At 41.3% G+C, this 19718-nt stretch overlaps 1 protein-coding gene across 6 annotated transcripts in view; it reads left to right on the top strand.

Moving 5' to 3' along the window:
• Nucleotides 1-5296: 5296 nt before the first annotated feature.
• The window catches only part of Otulin (OTU deubiquitinase with linear linkage specificity), a 43898-nt gene continuing 29476 nt past the window's right edge, over nucleotides 5297-19718 (top strand). For 2 of the 6 annotated variants that reach the window (XM_078018007.1, XM_078018002.1), the window contains exons 1-3: nucleotides 5298-5580; nucleotides 12932-13008; nucleotides 19164-19258. In XM_078018007.1, the coding sequence (XP_077874133.1) occupies nucleotides 5450-5580; nucleotides 12932-13008; nucleotides 19164-19258 (303 nt within the window). In that variant the 5' untranslated portion in view covers nucleotides 5298-5449. Of the gene's footprint in view, nucleotides 5581-7383; nucleotides 7409-8061; nucleotides 8081-12931; nucleotides 13009-19163; nucleotides 19259-19718 lie in introns of those variants that run through there. The other 4 variants (XM_078018019.1, XM_078018013.1, XM_078018016.1 and 1 more) reach the window with 4 other exon arrangements.

Raw genomic sequence — 19718 nt, 5'->3', positions numbered from 1 at the left:
CCACAGTAAGATAGTTGAAAGATGAAATAACATTTAATTTTTAACTCAAGTACAGATAAGAATAATATGGGTGAATATTGTTTGGTTTCCAAGAATTTTGGAAATTCTTGGTTTAACTATTTTTGAAATGGCAATTTGACTTTGATTTTTAAATGTAAAAGGCTTTTTAAAGTATATTTTAGTGGTTCTAATTAGTTATACATGACAGTAGAATGCATTTTGACATATGGTGCATAAATGGAATATAACTTCTCATTCATCTGATTCTATTTTTAAATTGTTTTAGGAGAAAAAGTTTATTTGGGGGCTCATGGTTTCAGAGGTCTCAATCCACAGACAGCAGGCTCCATTCCGTGTGGCTCAAGGTGAGGCAGGACATCATGGCTCACATGATATCAGAGGGAGAGGGAGAGGGAGAGGGAGAGGGAGAGGGAGAGGGAGAGGGAGAGGGAGAGGGAGAGGGAGAGGGAGAGGGAGAGGGAGAGGGAGAGGGAGAGGGAGAGGGAGAGGGAGAGGGAGAGGGAGAGGGAGAGGGAGAGGGAGAGGGAGAGGGAGAGGGAGAGGGAGAGGGAGAGGGAGAGGGAGAGGGAGAGGGAGAGGGAGAGGGAGAGGGAGAGGGAGAGGGAGAGGGAGAGGGAGAGGGAGAGGGAGAGGGAGAGGGAGAGGGAGAGGGAGAGGGAGAGGGAGAGGGAGAGGGAGAGGGAGAGGGAGAGGGAGAGGGACTGACTCCACTGGCCAGATACAAAATATATACCCCAAAGCCACACCCCCAGTGTCTACCTCCTCCAGCCACACAGTATTAGCCTTCACTTACCACTCAGTTAATCCATTCAGGGGATTAATTCACTGATTGGGTTAAAACTCAAATCCAATAATTTCTCCTCTGAACCTTGCATTATCTCCATATGTGAGTTTTTGGGGGATTTACATAAAAAAAGAGAAGACCATACAAAGTTTCCATATGTTTTGTATCCAATTTCTTCAATTACATCTTTTTTGTTTGTTTGTTTTTACTGGGGAATTATCTCAGGAATTTTTAACGGCTGAACCACATCCCCAGTCCTTTTAGTTTTTATTTTGAGACAGGGTCTCAGTAAGTTGCTTAGGGCCTTCCTTGCTAAGTTGCTGGCCTCCAACTTGGGATCTTCTGCCTCAGCCTCAGTCATTGGGGTTACAGGAATGGGCTACCATGCCCAGCTCTCGATGATATCTTAATTAGTACGGCACATTTGTTACAATTAATGAACCAGTATCCACACATTATGTTACATTAGTTGTGATAGTAGGAGCAAATGTGACTCCATTTTGTTTTATGACTTCATCCTGTAAAGCAACCATGCCAAGAAGAAGAGTCATGACTGGAGCAAGATGTTCTTAACCTTTTGCTATAGAAACCTTTAAGAACATGGAACTACCTAATGGGGTATTGTTTCTGTAACTAGGGTAACGGGGCTCTGTTTCTGTAACTGGGGTGACTGGACTAACTGTGATTGGTTAGGCTTCCCTCCACTTGACTGCACTGTCCCGATTCTGTATCCTGGCTTGCTTGCATTGGCTAGACCCTCTGAACATCCCTTTTGCGGTTTTCAGGCTTATAAGGAGTGCCCTTGCAATTGTTCGGGGCTGATCAGGGGAACAGCTTTATGTTCTGGTCAGCCGCCACCGGTGGGTGTGCTTCAATAAAGGCTTGATTTGATTATACGTGAGTGGTCTGGAAGTCAGTTTATGAAACCCTGGGACAAAGTTTAACTATAACAAGTTATAATAATAATTAAAATCTATGGTTTATTCAGATTTCCTTTGTTTAACATAATGTCCTTTTCTGTTCAGGATACTACTGAACAGAAATATAATATAACAACATCATGTTATATTAGTTGTCAGGTCTCTTTAGGCTTCTCTTGACTGAGGCAGTTTCTCAGACTTTGTTGTTGATGATCTTGACAATTTTGGAGAGTACTGGTCAGGTATATTACAGGATGTCCTGCTAGTGGAATTGTCTGGTTGTTTTCCTCCATAATTTGTCTGGGTTTAATGGGTTTTGGAAGAAAAAAGCACAGAAGTACAGTCCTATTTTCATCAGATCACTTCATGATTCATCACTGACGTCAGGCCTCATGGTGGCTTGGTGCCTGTAGTTAAGCATCCAATCTTTACCAAAAGCAGAGTAGTTTTCCACAGAGGATGGTGGGGCTTATTTCACTGAGAGAGAAGTCTTCTGAAATTCTGAAGATTTTCCACACTCTGACAAGTAAATATATTACCCAAAATTCCAGAGTGGTTGCTACTTTCTGCTTACCAGGACTAATCAGCATATCAATGTAACAGACTAATGTGAGGTTCTTTCTAAAGGGAAGGTGAATGAGGCTGCTGTGAGCTAAATTAGGGACCCAGAGTTGAGGGCCTGGGGCTGGGTTGTAGCTAGCGGTAGAGTGCTCACCTAGCACATGTGAGACCCTGGGTTCAATCCTCTGCACCACATAAAAATAAATAAAATAAAGGGTTTAAAAAACAAAACAAAACAACAACGAAAACAAACCTTGGCTATGTTCCAGGTAGACATGAACTGGGGGGAAGTGTCACTCTTCAACCCACTACAAAATCATACTCTTAGGCTGGTGTTGTGGCTCAGCATTAGAGTGCTCGCCTTGCACGTGTGAGGCGCTAGGTTCAATCCTCAGCATCACATAAAAATAAATAAATAAAATAAAGGTATTGTGCCCAACTACAACTAAAAACAAAACAACAATAACAAAATCACTCTTAAAATCTGAAAGAAATATGTGTAGCATATATATAGACAAAATACTTTTATTTTTATGTGGGGCTGAGGGTTGTGCCTCACGTGTCCTAGGTAAGTGCTCTACCATTGAGCCACAACCCCAGCCCAGTTTTTTGCATTCTTGCCAGTTGGAAGTTCATTCCTTCTGGTTGTTTTTTCCAACAGATATCGAGGAAAAAAAAAAACAACAAACATCTAACAGATAAATAGCTGCATACTCAGTACCAGGAGATGTATTGATTTGCTCTAGCAATAAAATCACGTTTTCAATAAAGTAGTGCACCTGTAGCAATGAGATTGAAATATGAGACTCCAGTGTCATTTTTCCAGGACTTATGTTCCAAATAGACAAATTGTAAAGGAATGTGGCATCATCATCTCTTCAAGTCTTTGACAATCCAAGAATGTGATATTGCTTTTGGTTTACATATCACCCAATAAGAATTTATAGTGCTGATATATTTTTTTCCTAGGGACACAATAATCTATTAGCCAATGACCTCACTCATCCATCTCTATGAGTAAGATGACACTGTTTTGGCTCTGCTGGCCATTACAGTAACCATGCCTACTTTTTGGCAACTAAGTGCCACTCCTTGGTTGCTCCCACTCTGGGGCCCCATTATCCCCACCACATTTAGGAATCCCAGTTTGATGGCTACAGTGGCAAATGCAAGATATCATTACAGAGAAAAGTAATCTTAGATATTTTCAAGGATTCTGGGGCTTCCCGAACAAATTTATTTCTCAAAATCAAGGGGAAGTAGGTCCTACATAATAACCAAACACACCCCACCTCCCTAAGCCTTTGGATACTTTCATGTAGTCTTCCTAGGCAGTTCTGGCACTTCTACTTTGTCGTGAAGGCACTTCTGGATGGATGGAGGTCACATGAACAATGGGGTTTTCATTCAGATCCTTTTCACAGTGGGCCCAGTGGGTCCCCAAGCCCATCCCATGGTTATTTTCCCAGTTTGTCAAGCATAATAGGAGAAGACACACTCAGCATATAAATACACTGTTAACACTTTTTCTAACCCTTTGAGATGAAACCTCAAACCCGGAATCTCTGCTTGGTGGATCCACATAAATTAACTTGGACTAATACAATTTTATTACCTTTCTACCTTGAGCCTTACATGTTTCCTGGGGTTGCCACAAAAAAAGTACAACAAACTGGGTGGCTGACACAACAGAAATTTATTCTCCCACAGTTTGAGGCTGGAAGTCTAAAATCATATTATTAGGAGGTCCAAGCTTCTTCAGAAGGCTCTTTGGAATAAACCTTCCTTGCCTCTTAGCTTCTAGTGGTTCCCAGCATTCCTTGATTTATAGCTGCATCACTCTATTTTCTGCTCCCTTCTCTACCTGGTCTTAATTCCCTCATTCTGTCTACATCATATGACTATGAGGCCTCTAAAGACACTAGTCATTAGATTTAGGGCCCATTCTAATCGAGTTTGACCTTAAGTACATCTGCAAAGACCTTATTTCCAAGGAAAATCACATTGTGAGGTTCCAGATAGCCATGAATGGTGTGTGTGTGGGGAGGTGTCACTCTTCAACCCAATACAAAATCACACCCTTAAAATTTGAAAGAAATATATGTAACATTCTTTTATATGTTCTGAATTTTCTAGCATGCATATTTGTCATTTTTTCAAGTAAAAAGTAAAGGAGAAACAACACCCCAGAGTTCTCTGCCCCCAAATGCAAATATTCTTTCCACATAATTTTATCCTGTGCCCAACATCTCCCTAAAGTTGTCTCCCAGTCTTGATCGTCTCTGATGATGTCAGGATCAAACTCCTTAATTAAGGTAACATGGCTTTTCATGATTTGGTCTTCAGCATCCTTCTCCCTGTTACATAGTCCAATAAAATTCCCTGCGACTACCGGTTCCGCCCCAGCCTCCGGCAGGTGTCTGAGCTGCCTCTGCCACACCATCCCTCCATGCTCTGGTCCTGGGTTGTTGGAATGCCCAACAACGGAAACTGCTACTCTGTTTCTATACTACCTCTCCAGAGATGAAACACTTCACATTTTCACTTCATCTCTGAGATCTGACCTTTGCTTTTATTCTTCTTAAATGAAAATTTCCATATGAAAGAACATAACCCACGAACACATAGTGCTACCCTTGAGCAACCGTGTCCAGATGAACCACTTCTCCCTCCCGGGAACCAGCCAGCCACCAGCCTGCCCCCACAGCTCAGGCCAAAGCCCGCGGGAGGCCAGGGCGAGCCGCAGCACCACCCGGTCAGCCCGCAGCTCAGGTCCAGATTCTTCCTCTTCACCCATCACAGGCGCTTCCCTTTTGGACCTAGTGCTCGCAGCCATCGGGAAAATGAACAGCAGCGACTGCAGCGTGCGGGGTCAGAGCATGCGCAGCGGACCAGCGGGGCTGCAGCTCAGCTCTCGAATGCGCACGCGCAGAGGCCGCTTCCCCCCCCCCAGGACGCCCCGCCTCCGGCCGCGCCCCTTCACTGGGGGTCAAAGATCGCGGGGCGGGCCGCCGTGACGCGCGCGGAAGCGAGCCGGGACCTTCGGAAGCGGCTGCGGCGGTGGCTGCCACGGAGGGGCGCCCCGGCAGCTGGGGCTCGGGATCGCTCCGAGCGGCTGAACCCCGTCCGCACCGCCTCCTCCTCCGTCGCTGCGGACGGCCGCATGCGTCGAGGGACCATGCCCCAGCCCGGAGCGTGGTCGGGCGCGAGCTGCGGCGAGACGCCGGCGCGGGAGGGCGGGAAGGCGGCGGCCGGCGGGCAGCCCCGGCCCGCGATGCGGTGCCCGGCCGAGCCGTGAGTGCGCGGGGCGAGGGCCGGGCGGCGGCGGCGGGCCGGGTCCCCTGCGGAGGGCTGGTCTGGGCTCCTTCGGCGTCCTCACCGAGGAGGACACTCAGCCCGTGTCCGAGGACAGCCGTTTCCCGAGGGCCCTTCTCACAACCCTGGGCACCATCGTCTCCCTCCCCGCGCCCGGCCGTGGCATCTGCTCGTCTCTAAAGTTGAGGAAACTCCAGAAATTTGGGGAAACGACCCCAAGAAGCGTCTCATTACCAATTCCCCGTAGCCCTTTCCTCCAGCCCGGCGTGGGGAGGAAGTAAGGTCGCCCCTGTCCCAGTCGCAGGAAGACGGCAGCGCGACACGTTTGCTCTTGGGAGGCAAGTCGCCGCTTGTCCCACCTGTTGGACAGCCTTTGGACGCGGTCTGACCCCTTGTCGTCTTACCCTGAACGGCCTGACTAGTTCTCCTAGCCAACTGTGAGAAAAATGGCAGGGGTATGAACTCGAGGCGCACTTTCTACACTGTAGAGAAGAAGGCCCACTTAAATGCCTTTGAACTTCAAAAATTGACGAAAGCACAGACAGCCAATTTGATAGATATTTTTTAATTGGCTGGGGAATTAAGTTGTAAAGCATGTTTAAATGCACCTTTAGAGCTCCTGTCTTAATCGCCTACAGAGGGGTTCTTTAGAAGCCTGCCATGTAGATAATGGTATTATAGTAACTCATTTGCATAGTGTTTTACAACGTGCTTTGGAGTATCTTGTTGAGCACTCAAGTGTGACGGTAATTATTCATTTAATGGGTTAATGGTCACTGGGAAAGACTTAGGGCAAGAGGTCTCAAACTCCAGAAGTAGGCAAGTAACTTAAGTTAGTACAATTGGCCAGGAGTTGTTCTTGGGGACCTGGATAGCTTATGTCTGCTTTGGGGGCTCCAGCCTATGTAGTGTTAGATCTTCTGTATCTGAAGAATCCAGATATATTGGCTTTTGCGTGAAATATCCTCATTTTTAAAAGGAGGCACTTTCTGTTTTTTCCTTTTAAACTTCAAACCACTGTAGAGACCCTTGTGGTGAGTTGATGTGGTCTGTAATTATAAGTATTCTGTTTGGGATAAAGTCCTACTCCAGACACTGCAGAGGCTTAAGTAGGGGCTCTCTCACCTCTGCCCCTTGCCTTGTTGCAGCAGCTGCTCACCACTAGGCTACCACCACCCTGCTTTCACTTTCTGGCTTCCCTGGGGACTCGCCCCCCCCCCCTTTGATGCCTTGCCTCTCAGGTGTTGTACCTCTCAGTCTTCAACTGAGCAGTGTCACACTCCCTTAGAGATGCAGAAACTTGAAACCAGACTCCTGTTTCCAAAAGTACCCATACTTATTTGGCAGGTTTTCTGATGGATGTGGTTCTCAGAGTTAGCACCTGGGGAAATGGGCCACAGTGGGAAGGAGCTCTTCTCTGAGGAAAAGGTTAGGACACAGATGCCCTTTTCATTTCTCAGTAGACTTAAAGCTGAAAGGAATAATAATAATAAAAAAAACCTAGCATAGGTTTGTCATTATACACATTAAGAAGCAGTTATAGACTCCTTAGGTGCAGCTTGGCATTGTCAGGGCCATGGATCCCTGATGCTTTGGCAGGCATCTACCCCACCTCTTCCTGACTTCCTTAGCAAAATCAGGCAGAGGTAAATAATTATAATGACAGCAAGCTTCGGCTCCCATTCCCCCAGAGTAGATGTTCTGGTTTGTGTTTTCATTAGCATCTTAATATCTTTTTTTCTCTTTGCTTTTTGTTGCCTTTTATTATCTCATTCCCGTTTAACTCATCAATGGGAGAAATAGGGAGGTGAGTATAACTTTCAGATGTCAACTTTTGAACATCTTAAGTTTTGGACTTTCTATACTGTTTCATCTTTCTGAATCAGCAGTATGTAGACTTGCATGTAAATTCCTACTTGATTAGTAGTTCCAGTGTAAACTTAGGGTAGGGCCCTTTTAAAATCTTTTGGGTCATTGGAACCAAGCCTTTTCTTTCCACTCAGATAAGTCAAAGTGTTTGCACTGGGAACTATTAAATATAATAAACTTGCAAATGTTTTGAGATATTCCATGGAGTTATTTTTGGCATATTTAGTGAGAAGTAGTTATGAATACAATTCATGACCCACCATCTACAGCTGATTTATATATTTAGGATATGACTCTTTGGAGGGTGTGAGGGATGGCTCATTTCCTAGCAGCATAGGTGACTTTTCCAATAAGCTCACTGCATTTCTCAAGGGTGAGAGGTGGGCATGTAAACCACATGAATAAGCTGCTTTTAAAATGTCATTGCAGTTTTTCTTTTTCTTTTTTCCTTTTTGAAAATTGACTCATTTGAGAGCTGATGGTTGGCATCTCCTGGACAACCCCCAAGATGGCTCAGAGGGTACTTTAGGGTTCCATTTGAAGAGGTCTTCAACAGTCCCTTAGACCATTAATGGACTTTCTGGAAGTTCCTGTTGCTCTCATTAGCCAGGTCTCTGTTCTTTTTTCTGCTTATCCCACCACCAACATTTGACTCTTGTGTCTGCCTCTTGCTCTTAACTCAGCTAAGCCACACTGTGGTTCTTGAGAACATGGTTGATATCCAGACCAGAAATGTTTAGGGAATTGAGAACAGAGACTACTCCATGTCCCTTCTTATGTTTTGTGAGGGCGGGACAGGGTTCGAATCAGGGATTCATGGGCTGGCTATGTTGAGAAGCATACTATTTGTGAAGCCCTAAGAAATTGAAGGCAAAATTTGTGAATGTTTCTGGCCCAAGGTTTCAGTTAAAACTAGATTCTTAAAGGAACTGTGAGCTCTGCTTCCCCACCACCAAGCATTAAATTGTTGGTCTGTTTTCTTCTTTCACCTTGTGTGGGTGGAATGAGGTAAGTGTGGTAGGGTAACAACTATCACCTCTCACTCCCTCCACCTAATGAAGAGTCTGCTTTAGGGATCAGAGCTAGGATACCTCTAAGAATCAAAACTCATTGTTGAGGGTGGCTGCTTTGTCCTCATATGCCTCTGGAAGTCACACAGGACAGCTTGAGCCTATCATGGGAAGTCCACTTGCAGAAGAGGGGTGGAATTTTGACCTGGGTGTTGGTACTTCCCTGCATTTTCTGCAACCACTAAGTGGTGGAAAAAGGTTGGTTTAAGTGGTCTTTGCTTCTCCTGTGCCTGTGTGGGAAGGTATGTCACATTGGTTAGCTATGTTTCACTACCTGACCCTTTAGTCTAAGACAGGCCAAGTTAATGCAGGACTGGAATTCAGAGGGCTGAAAAAGCTAAACTCAATTCTTTTAGATAACCAAGGCATCTTGGTGCAAAGGTTCATACTGGTGAGTGATTAGGATGCTGTCTTAGTAGCTTTGTGTAGACTTTAGAGTTGTTTTTCATGTTACATGTTTACTTGAATCAAATTGAAAAATTGGCTTCACAGGATTGTCTTTTGCTTCACTGAGCTCTGCTTTTAATTTGCAGGTTTTCTTGGAAATAGTATAATTTTGTCTTTATAATACTGAGCATTATAAAATAAGTCTTCAAAAGTTTGTGTGGTGGTCTTTGAACAGAGCAAGAGCAGTTATAATTTAGTATGCATTGCCATGTAGCTTACTCAATTTGGTATATTGCCTTAATAGTAAGAATAAGATATTTAGCTTACTAGAAAATTTGCAAATTCTGTTTAATGGGAACTTTAAAAAATATAATGTCATCATGCTATACTCAGAATTTTCTAACTAGGAATTATTAGCATTTGGTTTTAAAATTTAATCTAACAATGTAATTGTGACTTGCAAGCCAGGAAATTGGGTCATCTAAGACTTTTATCTTACTTTCCTCTACCACTTTTCCAACTATGTTTTCTAAAAGAAAACTTTTTGTTGTGGTGATCATCTGAATCTTTAGGCTTCATTGGCCTCTTTTCTGCCATGGTGGATACCTCCCCACCCCCCACCCCAATACTTATGCAAAAAACAAAACAAAACAAAACCTGCCAGATTTCTGAAACTGTTCAGCATTTATGAATTTATCTTATCTTGTTGTATCCCTTTTCCTTTCATTGCTTCACTCTTTCCTTCCTATAACACAAATTCAAACTAAACCTCTATTTCAGATTTCCAGCTTTAAATATTATAATTTTATTTTGTAATTATTTTCAGCTTTAATATTTTGATACTTAAACTAAAGCAAAAGTTTGAATTAAGTATTTTTAAAATTAATTTTATCTTCCATTCTTGTTAGCCTTATATTAGATGGATAATTACTTCATTATGGCTGTTGAGTTTCTTCCTTTCTGTTGATTGGATTTTTTACTTGAATTTAAAAGTTATCCTTTTTTGCTGGGCATGATAGGGCACACCTGTAATCCCAGTGGCTTGGGAGCCTGAGGCAGGAAGATCACAAGTTCAAAGCCAGCCTCAGCAATTTAGTGAGGCCCCAAGCAACTTAGTGAAACCCTGAATCAAAATGAAACATGAAAAGGGCTGGGGATGTGATTCAGTGGTTAGGCATCCCTGTATTCAATCCCTGATACCAAAAACAACAATAACAAAAAAACCTTATTCTTTCTCCAAGGAGATAAAACTTGGGGATAATTTTTTAAAGATCATATTACAATTTCCATACTGTTTGGTGACCAAGGAAGTTAGCTATATTCTTACACAGGATCTGAGTTAAATCCAGTTGTGGCTAAAATAATTTGCATATACTCTGGACCTTGTTTTCATCAGTTTTTGATTTGCTTCTTTTGAATACTGTGTCCCCAATCACTGCTTTTTGTTTCCAAAAATCTCCCTTTCTGTTCTGTCTTCTCTTTGCATTTAGTTATCCTGTTCTGTTTCCTTTTATTTTCTTCCTGTTGGCCTTTGTAGGAATTGTTTGGGTGTACAGTAAGGTGCTTGTTTAGAAAATCTCCTTTGGGCACTGATGTTGTGATTGCATTTTTTGTTATTTTGTAGATTAAAAAGGAGGAGGACCAAAGCGGAGCCAGATGTGCGTGCAGATTAGCCACAGAACTTGTTTGAAGTCTGTAGAAGGAAGACCTAGAAGAGGAATCATGTTGATTTTATAGCTCTCCTCTAGTCTTTCATTTTGAAGATGAGAAAACTAGGGCAAGATTGGGGAAGTGCCTTCCCCTAAGACATATTTCTGATAATGATATTTAGAAAGTGATTCACTTAAATGATTCTTCCAGAGGATCAGAGCAAGGAGGCAGAAAAATGTTAAATATTCAAGAAAAGAATGAACACGTTTGGTCATTTTTTTGTTTTAGATCTTGTGAATCAGGTTTCTGTTTGCTTTTAACTCTGGCATAGGCTCCGGGAGTGATGTTACATTTTTCTCTTGAAATCTCACTGGAGTCAGAATACAAGGAAAGTACCCTTTCCATAATATTTGTTCCTTCACCCTCAAAACCTTAAACAACACACATACCACATTTATTTGGAGAGGAAAAAAATGGAATAAAAAATGATCATTGGGCAAATTGCTTATTAATATTCTGCACCAGTGAATGTATGAGAATTAATAAGAATAGCTAACTTTTTTTGAGTACTAATTATTTTACATGTTTTTACTTCTCACAACAGTCCTTTGAAGTGAATTCTCTTACTATCCTTTTTTATAGGAGGTTAAACTTGGACACTAAGAGGTGAAGTTGCCCCAGTAATCACTGTACATACAGATGGAGTGAAGGGCGATTAAACTTGTGACAGTCTGATTCCTAGGTCCTCACTCCATCCTTTGCTCTCTGCAGAAGGTTGACATGGCTAAGAGGCAGGTCAGGAGTATGAACTGTTCAAGAAGAGAGAACCCCTGGAGCAGATCATAGGTTTAAAAGTGCAGGGTGCAGGCTGAGGTTGTGGCTCAGTGGCAGAGTGCTTGCCTAGATTGTCTGAGGCACTGGGTTTGCTTCTCAGCACCACATACAAATAAATAAAAAATAAAGGACCATCAACAACTATTAAAAAAAAAAGTACAGGGTAGTGTTGGTCAAGTGTTTGGAGTGAAGGGAGCATAGTGCTTAGTGGGGTAATGGAGTCCAGGCTAGAATAGAGTGGAGGATGAAGTGCAAATTTTGACATTGTCCCCCCAGTGTTTGAGAACCATTGAATGATTTCAGCAGAGGCAGGTTAGACTCCCACTTCTTTCCACCTCTCCTAGCATCTCTTCTGTCCCTCTTTTCCCCTCCGCTGTACTAGGTGGTTGGGGCATCTTAGTCATTCATTTACATTTTTTAGCTTGCTGCTCCTTCCTGCCTTTCATTGTGCCTGGAGTGCCGCCTGCCACTGGCTTGTGTGGGGATGGCATGTGCTAAGGTTGTGAGGAAGTTGGGGGTCTGAGTGTTCCTTATGTGGGTGTCAGCCAGTCTCCTTGTTTTTAGCTTAGTGTGTTCTCCATACCCTCAGAAGGACTTTAGGGAATCCAGTTTCAGAGTTTTTCTGGGGTTCTGTCCTGTTTACTAGCTTGCTTTCCACAGATATTCCTCCACCAGCCTTGGGCTTCCTTTCCAGGGTCATTTACCAATCTGCTTTCAGCAAAGATGGAGTTGGTGTTTCTATATCCTTTGTCATTTTGGGTGTTCAGCTAAAAATCTTGAGGGAGATGGCGGGTCTTCAGGGGTCTTCATTTTTTCTATTATGTTCTTCATTTTTTCTAGTACCTAGTGGAATTATGTCCCTTTCTAGTACTTAGTAGATTCTTTTAGTTTATCAGAGAGACTAGAGACACTTCAGGAAGCTGTTATGTGAATAAAAAGTCCATAGTAGTACTAGTAAAGTGAAAGCATGTGGAACACTACAGAACATAGGTGGCTGGTTGAATGTGGAAGTTAGGGAGCAGGAGGAACCTCAAGGGGGATTGTTAGCTTTGAAGACTTGTAATTGATGTTCTCCTGTCACTAGTTTTAGAGTAGCTATTGTTATATTTGCTTGTGACATGTTACAAAGGTTGGTAATTCGCCTGCATGCTTGTATTAGCACTCTTCCCATCCTAAGAACTTGAGAGAATCATTTTGAAAGCTTCACTGATAAGATGCATGCTAAGATGCCTAGATGTACATCTGAGACATTAATAGACATTAATTGAAATGGCCTTAGGACCATGTTGCTGGTGAGTGATGTACATTATAAGATATTCTGAAGTAGAAGACAGTGGTGTGATAGAAACATGAACATCTAAGATATAGAACCCATATTTGATCAGATTGCTACTATGTAATGTGAGAAGAGTTAAGCTTTTAGTGTCCCATGCATTTTGTAAGCAGCTGTAGGTTGTGATACATCAGAATATATCAGAGCAACAAGTGTTTTGAAAATGTCTACTTTGGTGTGATTTCAGCGAGGAGGACATGTACCGTGCTGCAGATGAAATAGAGAAGGAGAAAGAATTGCTTATACATGAAAGAGGGGCATCAGGTATGTTTGGAATTGTTTTATTTATTAGAGTCCTTACTGTTTATACTAGAACATGCAGTTAAATTGGTATAGCCATATTCATAAAATCTGTACATGCACTTCCTAGGAAGTATTCTTACAAGTACGGTCTTACATACACTGATTATTGTTGAGGTATGTATGTTTAGGGAAGACTGTTTCCTGAGGTTTCAAAAGTTCAATGCACATATTCTCAATGCATTCTTTACATTCATGTCATTTTTTTTGTTCCTGTAGAGGATTATTTTAATCTCCTGAAACTACCTTCTCTTTTTTATTTCATTACATTCCTAGGAGAGTTTGACTTTGAAATGGATTTTTCATTTCTAGTTGAAGCTAGCTGTGCACATCTTTGCATGCAGATAGCCATGTAAATCTGACTGACTAAAAAGAATGGTTACTGAATAAATAGTGCTAACTCTCTTGTTTTGTGATTTCACATCATCCATACTTCTTATCTGTCAGGCCTGCTCTTTTTACCTTCACTAGGGCCCTTTCCAAGGGAGAGATGCTCCTCCTAGCCCCTTTCACTGGTCCATGGAGACTTGGCCTGCAGGGCTGTAAGTGAAGTAGATCCTGTGCCAGCAGGCCTCATACAAAGCCAAGTGGGGATACTCCCCAGATAATTCACAAGTGGCATTTTCTCTTTCATTACCTGTGCAATTCAGGTGTTCTATTGGTTTGTTTTGAGAACTGGCTTCTGCTTATTTTATGGTTAACAAAGCATTATCATTGTAATTAGGAACACATGATACACAGTAGGGTTATTTTAAAATTGTTGCATTATAATTATCCATAATGGGATTTGATGTTACATATTTGTACATTCACTCAATATAATTTGGTCATATGGTTCCCTAGTATCTCTTTTTTCCCTCTCTTTCTCCTCTTCCCTGGTTCTTTTCCCTACTATACTGGTTTCCCTTCTGTTTTCATGAGAACCCCTCCCCCCTTTTCGTATTTGTTTCTAAAACACTCTAGCTTCCAAATATGAGAGAAAACATGGATTCTTGACTTTCTGAGTTTGGCTTAGTTTGGTCTCAAGTTTGCATTTTCCTGAAAATGACATAATTTCATTCTTCTTTATGGCTGAGTAAAATTCCATTGTGTATATATACCACATTTTCTTTATTCATTCATCTGTTAATGGACACCTAAGATGGTTCCATAATTTGCCTATTGTGAATTGTGCGTCTATAAACATGAGTATACATGTATCGTTCTAATATGCTGATTTTCATTTTTTTTTTTTTTTAAGGATAAATATCAAGGAGTGGTACAGCTGAGTCATGGTGGTTTCATGATTCCAGTCCTAGTCTTTTGAGAACCTCCATGCTGATTTCCATGGTGGCTATACTTATTTATAATCTTACCAATAATATAAAAGTGTTCCTTTTCCATTACATTCTCCCCAGCACTTATTGCTTGTATTATTTGTGTGTGTGTGTTTGTGTTTTGTGGTGCTGGGGATTGAATCCAGGGGTCCTGTACCTCTGAGCTACATTTTTCCCTTTTTAAAAATTATATATTTAGGACAGGGTTTTGCTAAGTTGCTGAGGTTGGCCTCTAATTTGCATCCTTATCCCTCAGCCCCCGTAGTCACTGATCTGTGCCTATCTGTTGTTTCTGTTCTTTGTGACTACAATTCCAACTGGAAAGAGATGATATGTCAGTGTACTTTTGATTTGCATTTTCCTAATGGCTAAAGGTGTTGAACATTTTTTTCATGTATTTGTTGACTGTGTTTCTTCTTTTAAGAAGTATGTAGTTAGTTAATTTGCCCACCTATTGATTGGATTTTTTTTTTTAAAATGATGCTATTTGAGTTCATTATATATTCTGGATAAAATCCTCAGAAGAATAGCTGGCAAAGACCTTCTCACATTCTGTAGGTTCTCTGTTGACTCTTTTTTTTTTTTTTTTTAACATTTTTTTTGGTTGTTAATAGACCTTTATTTTATTTATTTATATGTGGGCAGAGAATTGAACCCAGTGCCTCACACATGCCAGGCGAATGCGCTACCGCTGAGCCCCAGCCCCTCCGTTGGTACTCTTAATTGTTCCTTTTACTGTGCAGAAGCTTTAATTTGATGCCATCCCATATATTAATTCTTGGTATTATTTTCTGAGCTTTAGAAGTTTTATTGAAGAAGTCATTGCCTGTACCTGTATGTTGTAGTGTTGACCCTGCATTTTCTTCTAGCGGTTGCATAGTTTCTGTTCTAATTAGGCATTTGACCCATTTTGAGTTGACTTTTGTGCAGGGTGAGAGATGGGGATCACGTCTCATTCTTCTATATGTGGATAACCAATTTTCCCAGCATCATTTGTTAAAAAGGCTGTCTTTTTTATTGACATATGCTTTTGGTGCCTTTGTCAAGCATTCTGTGACTCTATCTGTGTGGGTTTGTCTCTGTGTCTTCTATTCTGTACCATTGGTCTGTATATCTGTTTTTAATGTCAGTATCATGCAGTTTCTGTTACTATAGCTCTGTAGTATAATTTGAATTTGGGGATTGTGATGCCTTCAGCAATTTTTTTTTTCTTCTTAGAATTGCTTTGACTGTTTCGGGTCTTTTATTCTTCCAAATGAATTTTAGGACTGTTTTTTATAGTTCAGTGAAGAACATCGTTGGTATTTTGATGGGGATTGCACTGAATCTAAATATTGCTTTTGGTAATATGACCATTTAAATTGTATTTATTCTGCCTATCCATGAACATGGGAGGTTTTCCCATCTCCCAGTGTTTTCTTCACTTTCTTTCTATAGAGTTCTGTAATTTTTATTGTAAAGATATTTTACCTCCTTGGTTAGATTTATTTTTAAGTATTTCATTTTGTTTTGAGTCTGTACACAGTAGGGTTTTTGATAATTTCTGAGTCTTCCTTCTAAGAAGTTGGTGACTCTTCCCTGTAGTCAAAGGAGATGTTTTTTGAAGTGGTCCTGGCTTGTTCTTGGTACTCATAAGACTTCAGAGGATGGATGCAGAGTCCTTTTAGCCATATTTTTAAGGAAGATGCATATTCAGCTAGTGTTTTCTCTTCCCCTTTCCAGGTTCTTTCTGTTATTGTTCTCCACACAGTCATTCAAGCTTTTTAGTGGGTCTTGTAACTTCCAGCTTTAGTCTGGGAGTAAAATGGATCCCTTTATACTCCTTGCATTTCAGTTCTTCGGAGTTCATTGCTCTTCCTGAAATAACATCCTTCTGTAGTGCTTTCTCTCTTGAAGCAAAGCCCAGACTGAGCCAGAAAGTTTTCTTATCCTCTCCTTTTCTTGTTGAAAACTCTTCACCTGGTATAGGGTTCAGCAAATTGTGGCTCACAGCTCAAACCTGACCTGCTATATGGTTTTTATTTTATTTTATTTTTTTTTACTATCTGGTTTTATAATTAAATTTTATTGAAAGTTTTTAGTGAACCTATTGCTTTTGTGTCTTTCATGCATGGTGAAGTTGTGTTGTACTGACAGAGACCTTATGGCCCTTAAAGCCTGGGTTACTTCCTTTCAGACCCATTCCAGAAAAACTTGGATATTCCTGTCCTAGTTCATGCTAAGAGTCCCAGCTGCTTGGAGGGTTTCAGTATTAATTTCTTAACTTCTGAGTGTCTGAGTCTTATATTCGTCACTCATTTGGTAGTTGAGGAGCACACTTGCCACTCTGGTTTTCAGCTTTCCTTGTTTTTATTTGTTGCCATTAGAAATGTTCTTTCCTAGAAACAACAATCATAGTCTGTACAGTTTGCAGGTAAAGAAGGGGAGTATGGTACTTAGTGAGCTGCTTGAGGTCTGGCATTGCCTTGTCCTTACCTCCAGCTCCTGGCCTAGTACATGGCATGAAGCAGCAGTTAGAGTCTCTCCCCCCCACACATACACCAGAGAACAATAGCCAAATGGGAATTCAGGTAACATTTTGGTGCTGCCAACTGTGCAGGTACCCCATTTTCCCAACCCTCACTCCCCATGAAGTCCTGTATTGACATCAGATGGCTTGGTCTGCTCGCTTCAGTCCTGAGGTAGGCCTGCCCCACTTGCCCAGAGGGACAGGTCTTGTCTTTGTGTGGGATTGAGGACAGCAATGGGGAGAGCAGGAAGGGAGACTGCCTAGGAGTGTGCACTCTGTTCAGGCTAATAACCCTGCCAGGTGGGAGCATAAGGCCTAGAAAGTACCCCGGCTCTATATTTATAGTTCTTGTTTTTTGGGAAGGTGAGTGGAAAGACAGATGCATGAATTTAAAAGATGAAGCATCTTTGCTAAGGATTGACTGTGCAGCACTGGTGTTGGTTGTCTACGGATATTATAACTAAGGGGTCTGTTTCACTTTTGAGCTAATCCTGGCATGTGCCACAGTTAACCATATCTGTTTATGTGAATAAATATAATTTCCCTTTTTATGTAAAATCATTTTCTTTATAGAAGGATTCACAATGAGATTTTAAAAATAGACAGTTTTTAAAGTTTACTTAAAAAAAATTGTTTTACTTAAACTGTAGGGGGGATGCTCCTTGATCATGTTGGCACCATCACACTCTGGCTTGTAAATGCCTGTGGTCTTTTCTTCTTCAGTAGTCTATAAGTCTGTTCAGGGTAGAACCTCTGTCTTTATTGCCTTTATATAGACAGTTCCTAGCTTGGTGCTTGGCACATGCTAGACACCTAGTGAATTGAGTTGAATGAAACAATGTTAATTTTTATGTAAAACTTCCTCAGGAGTAAATATGTTTTGAGGTACTTGTGGGTTTATGTCCTAAAATCATCATTAATATCTTCAATGATTTAAAAAGGAAGTCAAGATGTACCTGAGAATTCCTCTCATTTTCTTCCTGAAAAATACATGTTAACATATGCATACTCATACACCACAAACTCAAACCTCAAACCTTTTATGTTAAGGAAAATCTAAAGACTTTTTTTTTAAACTTTTAACATTTGTATGATCATGAATTATATTTTTAATTTTGGGGAATTTGTATTTAGTCAAATGAGGTCTATGAATCAACTAATGGTTAGAGTTCCATTGTCTGGTTTATTGTCAACAAATAATAACCTTTTGGGATCAGGGCAGGGTATAAATAAATACAGATAATTAAGTGATATTTTGTTGTAGTATGTTATCTTTTTGCATAATGGATATAAAAAACTGAATCAGGGCTGTGGCTCAGTGGTAGAGCACTTGCCTCGTGTGAGTGAGGCACTGGGTTTGATCCTCAGCACCACATAAAAATAAACAAAGATATTGTGTTCATCTACAGCTAAAAAAATATTTTAAAAAAGATGGAATCAAGGGCTGGGGTTGTGGCTCAGTGGTAGAGCATTTGCCTAGCAAGGCCCTGGGTTCGATCCTCAGCACCACATAAAAATAAACAAATAATTTTTTAAAAGAACCTTAAAAAATGGAATCAGTAAAATTATTTTTTTATAGTTCAGACTGTTGTCTTTGATTAGAAAAGTATTCACAGACCCCTGTGGGTCAGTGCAGTTTCAGGTGCTGAGGACACAGCTGGGAAGCAAAACAAAGCTCCTGCCCTCAAGGAGCTCATGTTTTACTGTGGATAGGTGTATGTGGGGACAACAGAAAAGAAATATGTCAGGGGTTAATATTTCTAAGAAGAAAACCAAAATGATTTTAGAGAATATAGAGCAGAGGGCTTTGATATTCTGATACAGGGCATCAGGTAACCCTGGATGCCTGCATAGAAAGGAGTGGGCAGCCCTGAGGGATAGGGCACAGCTTTCTGGAAGAGTATTAGGGGAGGTTGTAGGGTGAGGCAGGAGCAGAGTCGGTTGGGGGAGTGGAGGAAGCTGAGGCCAGAAAGGCAGTCAGGAGGGTGACTCCTTACTTAAGTGAGGAGTGAGATGGGGCCCCTGGAGCTCTTGAGCTCGAGTGAGGTCATCTCCCCATAAGTGGAGAGTGGTCCAGAGTTGTGGTGACAAGGGAGAACCATGGAGAGACCTCCATGGCTAACTAGGGGTGAGGTGATGGTGGTCTGGACTAGGTGGGTAGGCACTGGTAGAATTCTGGATTTTGAAAATGAAGTGAGAAAGTGAGCAAGGAAAGGTGACCCCCAAGTAATTCAGTATTTGAATTATGCTTTGGTTTGCTTTTTTTTCTTTTCTTTTTTTTTTTTTTTTAACAGAACCCAGATTAAGTGTGGCTCCTGAAATGGATATTATGGACTACTGCAAAAAAGAATGGAGGGGAAATACACAGAAAGCAACCTGTATGAAAAAGGTACAGCAGAGGTGCCCATATTTCAGGTCTTTTAAATAGTCTCTCATAACTTATGTCATTTTATATTTTTAGACATTCATTAAGACAACTGCTATTAGACTTGGTAAATACTGGTGTTCTAATTTTAGAAATGAGGAACCAGACTCCATGGATAGCACCTTGTTTGGAGTCACAATATTATTATAGAACATGCATCATTTATTCAGTAACTTAATTTCTTTGAAAAACTCTTAAATGACTGTGTTACTCAGATTTGGGTGAGTTTTAGGGCCATTTGAGAATGCCCTTATTAGCCTGGTGTTGTAAAAGCCTTAAGGATAAGGGCAGGCTAATTCCATATCCTTTGGGTCTGGTCAGATGCTCTCTAATCCTAGGGGCCTAGAAACCTCTTGTATACCTTGAAATAGAGGCATTTGGAGTAGTTTCCTTCATTAGTGTTTCCCAGGAGCTGCCCCTTCTT

This window comes from Ictidomys tridecemlineatus, chromosome 1 (genome assembly GCF_052094955.1).
Source record: "Ictidomys tridecemlineatus isolate mIctTri1 chromosome 1, mIctTri1.hap1, whole genome shotgun sequence".
Taxonomy (NCBI): Eukaryota; Metazoa; Chordata; class Mammalia; order Rodentia; family Sciuridae; genus Ictidomys; species Ictidomys tridecemlineatus.
The sequence above is the reverse complement of the archived record's forward strand: the minus strand, read 5'-3'. Positions and strand labels throughout refer to the sequence as shown.